Source organism: Mirounga leonina, unplaced genomic scaffold, assembly GCF_011800145.1.
Source record: "Mirounga leonina isolate KUSES-001 unplaced genomic scaffold, KU_Mleo_1.0 Mir_82, whole genome shotgun sequence".
NCBI classification, from domain to species: Eukaryota; Metazoa; Chordata; class Mammalia; order Carnivora; family Phocidae; genus Mirounga; species Mirounga leonina.
The window spans coordinates 57,797,275-57,805,442 of NW_023270825.1; the positions used below are offsets into that span (position 1 = coordinate 57,797,275).

General features: G+C 42.9%; 1 protein-coding gene across 1 annotated transcript; it reads left to right on the forward strand.

Moving 5' to 3' along the window:
• The first annotated feature begins 4,976 nt into the window (after positions 1-4,976).
• CLEC14A (C-type lectin domain containing 14A) lies at positions 4,977-6,950 on the forward strand. The gene has a single exon (XM_034992422.1). It carries the CDS (start codon positions 5,053-5,055, stop codon positions 6,520-6,522), a length of 1,470 nt encoding a protein of 489 aa, XP_034848313.1. The 5' UTR covers positions 4,977-5,052; the 3' UTR covers positions 6,523-6,950.
• Positions 6,951-8,168: the final 1,218 nt, after the last annotated feature.

Below are 8,168 nucleotides of genomic sequence, written 5' to 3' on the forward strand. Positions count from 1 at the left end.
ATACTGATTTTCAAGGGAAGCTCATAAACTGGCTCTGTAGGTAGTTTTGAAAAACATATCTGAGTAATAGGATAAACATTTATACTTTAGAACTTGTTAGGCATTTGGATTATAACAAGCCTTTTGTGTGCATGACTCATTCCTCCATTATTTCTTGATTATAAACTTGGCGATGAGGAAGTGTATTAATTCTGTGATGGCCACCAGAGAATAATTTTTTTATATTACCTCCAGGGTACATGGAATAAGGTCAGCACTGTCTGTTTAGAAAGCAGTTTGAATGAAGGAGCTGCAAGTTTAATGTGTTTTTTTTTAAGTTTCTTATTTCTGTACTTAGTCATGTTGTTCACTAAACCAGAAGGGTATCTATCACTGTGACATACATTTCTGAGCTGGCTGACTATATATGAATGAATGCAGATGTCGTAGATACAAGACAACCTAAAAGAACTCTTTATCTAGTCAGCTGTATATGAATTTCCTGGGTTATGAGTCTGTATGATCTGTTGGGTTAGGGGTCAAACCATATATCCTGATTAAGTCATAATGATGATTAGGAGTTGTGTTTTCAGCAAATACAGCTACCAGACTTTATCATTTATTAAGCATTTCATGGACAGTTGGGACATAAAATTTAAAATTTTCTCAGTTAAAAGTATAAAAATATTGGTCACTGATCATTTTTTTAATGTCCAGTACAGTTCTAAAAGGCTACATATTTTCACAATTCTTAGTCTCTAGTTTAGATTAGCTTCTGAATGCCATGTTCTCCTAATGGAATGTTGTCTCCTTCTCAATTTCCTCTGCAGTATTTTTATATATCTTAACTGAACTGAAAAATATGCTAAGACCCAGATGTTTTATTTCTACAATTACAGAATTTATTTAGTGAGGATCAGTTACTTTATAAATTTATGAGATTACTTAAGATGTGATTAGTAAAATTTTATCTTCATTTTTGTTTCTGATATTTTAAATTAAATAAAATTGAAAATATTGGACTAGACTTACTCTCCTTATATATTCTCTTTAGTTCTTTAGATGGTATAGTTTAAATGAATGAACCAATAAATATCATACATGATTCTTATTAATAATACACAGATTGTCTGAAAAGTCTGGAAACATTGGGAAAATATTTTATTTATTATGCTTTTTCAGATGAATAATTAGCTTAAATTTAGAAATGTGTTACCTGCAAAAGAATAGGGGGATCAAAAGAAAATACATTTTGAAAATGTAACTAACATCTTGATTTTATTTTTAAAGATTTTTTTTTATTATTTATTTATTTGAGACAGAGAGAATGAGCGACAGAGAGCATGAGAGGGAGGAGGGTCAGAGGGAGAAGCAGACTCCCTGCCGTGGAGGGAGCCCGATGCGGGACTCGATCCCGGGACTCCGGGATCATGACCTGAGCCGAAGGCAGTCGCTTAACCGACTGAGCCACCCAGGCGCCCCTTGATTTTATTTTTATTTTACATTTTGAAACTTAGATGTTCAGAATCAGATTAATTATAATTTTTATTCATGTCATTCTCTCATCATTTGTTCAGATATAGCTGCATTTATTTTGTTAATTACTTATTTATTTTTAATAATGGAATAGTTATCCACAAAGTCACTATCCAAAACAAAAGCTGAAACTCTAACAACAGCTCACATCAAATCCTGCTTCCTCAACGAGTCCATCACCCTCTTCTATCCCACCCAAAGGACCCATCACCCAAAATCTCATACTCATTGTTCCTTTTATCTCATTGTATTGTAACTATTTTTTTCCTAAAACATACACAAATATATATATTTAGTAGTTTTTTTTTTTAATTTACAAAAAGAATGTCAGACTTTGTATAATCTTTTGGAAATTTTGTCATTTAGTATTGTATTGATAAGATTAATTCATGTGGTTACTTGCAGCTATAGTTTATTCATTTCCATTACTATATATTCATTGAGTGCATGTGTCACGGTTTACTTATCTACCATCTGTTGCTGGACACTTGGATTTCACTCTGGTTTTTGTTAATATGAACAGTGCTGCTATAAACATCCGTTTACATACCTTCTCTTATACATGTGCAAGAGTTTCTGTTGAGAATATACCTGGGCACAGAAGTGCTGGGGTATAGAAAATATAAGATTTTAAGAAAAAAATGCCAAGCTTTTCCAAAGTTGTTGCTCTCATCTGTAGCATATAAAAGGACCTGTGGACCCACACTTGATATAATGAAAATTTTAAATATTTGGAATCCAGTGAGGTAGAATGGTATTCTATTACGACCTTAATAAACATTATTTTAAAATAAAAACAGGGGTGCCTGGGTGGCTCAGTCGGTTAAGTGTCTGCTTTTGGCTCAGGTCATGATCCCAGGGTCCTGGGATGGAGCCCCTCATCGGGCTCCCTGCTCAGCAGAGAGCCTGCTTCTCCCTCTCCCTCACTGCTCCCCCTGCTTGAGCTCTCTGTCGAATAAATAATAATCTACAATAAAATAAAATAAAAAACATTCCTTCATTTCTAGTTTTTTCAGGAATACTATACATTTTAAAATATGGTATTGGTATATAGATCAATACAAAGTAATTAATTACAAAATAACCTATACTTACTTAGAGTTATTTATTTATTTTTTCGGGTAACTCTTCTCTCACATTACTTCAGACATGGCCAGGACTGTGATATGCAGTCATTTCGGCCATTGTGTTCTCTTCTGGTATCCCACCTCCCAAATGGCAGAATGCCAGGGAGTGAGATCATGTATTTGCTATAAGCTCTCCAGTCATTTATTCTTTCTTAGTCTAGAAGCTTCACCTCATCCCAAGTGATTTAAAAAATATCTGAAAGATTTCCATTGCCTACTTAGGTTTATGAAAGGTTTTATTTTATTAAAATTTATAGTGCTACATGGACACATTTATGAACACATAGTCATTTGATTGCAAAGGTATATAGAGTTGGCCCACATGATTAAGTGTTTTTAAAATCCATTCAGTTAGATTTCTAGATTTTCATGTTCCTTTCTCAAAAGACACTTCGTTACTTAATTTAAATGCAAAGTCATGTTTAAGGTGACATGGCCATCTGAAATGAAGGACTAATTTGAATGTCTTTTAAATTGGAAAACAGTAAGGGTAGTAGAGAAATCCTGCTGCAGAACTCCATAGTCAGCAAAAGCAAGGTAAGTGTGATGATGATTCAGGTGTTTGCTATCATTTGTTAACATACATAGAATTTCCAAGAGGAAAAGAAGAGTGAGAGTAGTGGTAAAATTGAGGTGGGGACATAAAGATGTGATCCTGAGGCCTTCCTTCCTACCCCTCCTCAATCATCTGAACAGTCTAATCCAGCACAAGAAAGTGAGTTTAAAAGTGTGGTATGCATTAGTCATGGAATGGCAACTTTCATTCTGATTGTAGATATTTAAAAGCATCCTGCATGTTAAGTGGGCTTAGTTGAAACTGTTTGTACTTCTATTACAATGTATTAGGTCACTGTGAGCCAAGATAGATAATGTATTTCCTAAAATGGTATAGAATTGCCTAAGTTGCTAACAAGAAAATCTTTCCATAGACTCTACAGTGTTTAAACTTGTCTTCTTTTACTCATCTTTAATTCCTCCCCACTTCCAATTGAGTTAATTGCTTATATTTTTAAGAAACTGGAACTCTGAAGAAATTGATTCACCCATCTTTTAAGTGACAGGGTATTTTTTAACAGTATATAATATGCATTATAATGTAATAAATAACTTAATTTAAGAATACTGAACTCTAGTGTTCCTTAAAGGGGACTTTTACAACTTAGGATACAAATATTGGCCCTCAGTCACAGGAGAAAATGATATTAAAATAGTTCAAGGATAAAGTTACACATGTGGTAGTTGTTCTCAAATATTAATAAGGCCACGATCTCATTTTTTTTTAAAAGGTTTTATTTATTTCTTTGACAGAGACAGCGGGAGAAGGAACACAAGCAGGGGGAGTGGGAGAGGGAGAAGCGGGCTTCCCGCGGAGCAGGGAGCCCGATGCGGGGCTCGATCCCAGGACCCTGGGATCATGACCTGAGCCGAAGGCAGACGCTTAACGACTGAGCCACCCAGGCGCCCCCAATCTCGTTTTTATATAACATATAAGCTTGAAGAAGTTATGAACCAATATCGTGGTAAGGAAACCTAACCACACAACAGTTAAGATCTATGGCCATTATTTTTCATTTAGGCCTAGAAGTACATTTCCTTTCCTGAGTGAACCGATATGCCATTTCAAGGAGAAACAAATGGAAGCAAAAAATAAACTTCAAGGCAAGCTATGACTGAAGACGCAGGATTACCCATTTATGACATCCCAAAGGAACTCTAAATTCTTCCACTAGCTATTAGCCCACAGGAATCTCCTTTGGCAGAACAGAGAAACAGAGCCTGGGAGACTGGCTCTTCAATAGTGCTGCTTCTGGTGGTGAAGGGAGATGCTTATATTTCTCCCGAGGTTCTTTCCCCCGCCCCAGTCTCCCGCCCGATGAAGACTGGAGCCCTCTACACATTGTTGGGAAGCCAACTCGACTGACCCGGACGAAGCACAATGGGCGGGCGTGGGCTGTCAGCTAGTTCCTCGTTTCCAGTCCTTCCTATCAATGTTCACCCAAGTGTTTTGGGATCTGAGCTCCTGAAACTTTCTAATGGGGGCGGGAAAGGATACGTTTCTTCCCAGTGGCGACTTTCTTTCTTTTTCTCCTGCTGTAAGCGGGGTGTTTGACCTGGTCGACTGTGTTCCCAGTGCCCTGGCGCCAGCTGTGTTCTTGACCCCAGAATAAATCAGGGCTGCACTGGGCCTGCCAGAGCTCCGGACACATTTCCTGTCGGGGCCTAAGGAAAGCTGTTTGCCGCCAGGACGGTGGTGGGGATTCTTGGCAGTTGAGGGCTCTGGCGGGAGTGGGGCGGGGGAAGAGGGGGAGAGCCAGCTGTAGGGGGCGGTGACCGCGCTCTTGGGACAGCTCCGCGCCCTCGGGCGGGACAGATCCAAGTTGGGAACAGCTGTGGGAGCAGGGCCTCCAAGATGAGGCCGGCGCTCGCCCTGTGCCTCCTCTGGCAGGCTTTCTGGCCTCGGCCTGGCCGCGGCGAGCACCCCACCGCCGACCGCGCGGGCTGCTCGGCCTCTGGGGCCTGCTACAGCCTGCACCACGCTACCATCCAGAGGCTGGCGGCCGAGGAGGCCTGCAGTCTGCGCGGCGGGGCGCTCAGCACCGTGCGCGGGGGCGCCGAGCTCCGCGCGGTGCTTGCGCTCCTGCGGGCAGGCCCGGGACCCGGAGGGGGCTCCAAAGACCTTCTGTTCTGGGTGGCGCTGGAACGCGGGCGATCCCACTGCACCCTGGAGAACGAGCCGTTGCGGGGTTTCTCCTGGCTGTCCCCCGACGTCAGCGGGTCCGCAAGCGACACGCTGCAATGGGTGGAGGAACCCCAACGCTCCTGCACCTCTCGGAGTTGCGCGGGACTCCAGGCCACCCGGGGGGTCGAGCCCGCAGGCTGGAAGGAGATGCGTTGCCACTCGCGCGCCAATGGCTACCTATGCAAATACCAGTTTGACGGCTTGTGCCCTGCGCCGCGCCCCGGGGCCGCCTCTAACTTGAGCTACCGCGCGCCCTTCCAGCTGTACAGCGCGGCGCTGGACTTCAGTCCCCCAGGGACCAAGGTGAGTGCGCTTTGCCCCGGGCAGCTCTCCATCACAGCCACCTGCATCGCAGACGAGGTCGGCGCGCGCTGGGACGGGATACCCTCGGGGGCCGAGCTCTGTCCCTGTCCCGGGAGGTACCTCCGTGCTGGCAAATGCGCGGAGCTCCCTAACTGCCTAGACGACTCGGGAGGCTTTGCCTGCGAGTGCGCCTCGGGCTTCGTGCTGGGGAAAGATGGACGTTCTTGTGTAACCAATGGGGAAGGACAGCCGGCCCCCGAGGGGACCAAGGTGCCCACCAGGCCGGCCACTGCTGCCAGCCCGGTCCCGAAGAGAACGTGGTCGCCCACAGTACATGAGAAGCCAGGAGAGGTACCGCATGTCCCTGGACAAGGCAGTTCAGCAACATCTATTCCCGAGATTCCTCAGTGGGGAGCACAGAGCACGATGTCTACCCTTCAGACGTCCCCTCAAGCCAATTCGAAGGCCGCCATCACCTCTTCAGGAAGCGTGATTCTCAAGTTTAATTCCACGTCTTCCTCTGCCATTCCCCAACCTTTCGACTCCTCCTCCACCGTGGTCTTCATACTTGTGAGCATAGCGGTCGTAGTGTTGATTATCTTGACCATGACAGTGCTGGGGCTTTTCAAACTCTGCTTCCACAAAAGCCCTTCCTCCCAGCCAAGAAAAGGGCCCTTGGCCCAGCCGGCCATGGAGAGTGATGCTGAAGCCGCTGCTCTGCGTTCCAATTCTGTACATTGCACAGACAGTGGGGTGAAGGTGGGGGACTGTGGTTTGCGGGACAGAGCAGAGGGTGCTTCGCTGACAGGGTCCTCTCTTGGCTCTGGTGACACATAGGGAAACGGGACAATGGGCACTTCTTCTGAGCAGAGTTTTTCACTTTCAATGAAAAGGGAAAAGAAGAGGAACTTATTTATGGGACTATTCTTATAGAAAATCCCCTTCCCCCAAATTCCCTCTCCTTCACTGAGGAGCCAAATCTGAACTGGACGCTCATTGCCTGAAGGTGGAAGAGGTCAAAGTGCCTTATGGCGGTACTGAGGGCTGGGATCCTACTGGGGAGAGGTGTTTACTTGTGCTGATTCTGGGGGACTTGGAGAAGTGGTTGAACTTTTAAGATATTGCAAGCAAATAGAAAACAATACAATTTTAAAAAATTTAACCAACATGGAAAGGAAACTGTCTATATTGTTCAGGCTGGACATATATTGGTTTGAAATTCCCAGGCAAAAAATAAAGGATTGTTGATAACCCACACTCAAATATCATTGGTCTCCTGGAGGATTGATTATTTAGGAAAAACAGCTGAGGGGCATGCTGAGACTAGCAACAAGAGTTGCTGCTCTTAGATTGAAGGGGAAATTTTCAAGTCCTTGTAATGAGGAGGAGTAGATCTTTAACAACTAGCAACTTTTTCCTTGGTTCTTTTATACTTTGCTTTCAAAGTCACTACTACTTATGTGCTCTGCTATAAATCCAAACTGTAGTGTTGCCAGAGTAGCTGGCTCCAGAAGCAAATTATAGTTGACCACCAATTTAAGTGTTTACTGTGTGTCCTTGCTCAAGGAAACAAATGATTTGTGTTTTCCTTTTCCAGTGTTTGTGCTCTCCAGTGTAATGACCTTCCCAACCAAATAGTCCTCTCCTAAACATCAGGATGCTGATCCTCACTTCCAATTATGGCAATGTTAATTTCCAATTAAAACGTTAATGCTAAGTATTGATTTGAAATCTTCTGGGTGCATTAAAGCAAAAATGAGCTGGATTTCTTCCAAAGTTGCTAGGTTTTTATGCACTATTTAATCCATGAAAAAACTTCAATTCCAAACTATTTCCTTACCTCCCTTAAAGAAAGTGTGCAGTGACCGTACATGCCTATCTTCAATATTTATAATTTAACAACAGGCATGGTAACAGCTCTCCATAAGAATTAACAGCAGGGGCACCTGGGTGGCTCAGTCGTTAAGCGACGCTCTTCGGCTCAGGTCATGATCCCAGGGTCCTGAGATCGAGCCCCACATCGGGCTCCCTGCTCCGCGGGAAGCCTGCTTCTCCCTCTCCCCCTGCTTGTGTTCCCTCTCCTGCTGTCTCTCTCTGTGAAATAAATAAAATCTTTAAAAAAAAAATTAAAAAAAAAAAAGAATTAACAGCATAAGAAATAAGTGGTAAATACAAATATTTAGCATCTTGTTATGACTTGGGGCATTAGAAAGTAATCTAAATGAAGCATTCATCTAAAAAACAATTAAGATGTAATAATAATCACTATCTAGGAAAGTTGAGACCCCTAAAAAATTTCCCGCTTCTATTAGTATGCTAAGACTTTAAACCTAAGTGTGTGGGGGTTGTTACATGGAGAGAGGAGAAACAAGCTTAGTAACCAGGAAGAATGAAAACAGGAAGTTTGCACTGTATTTTTATAGGACCGTTTTGATGTTCTTAAGTGTACAATGTATAAAATACATATATAAAATACATATGGT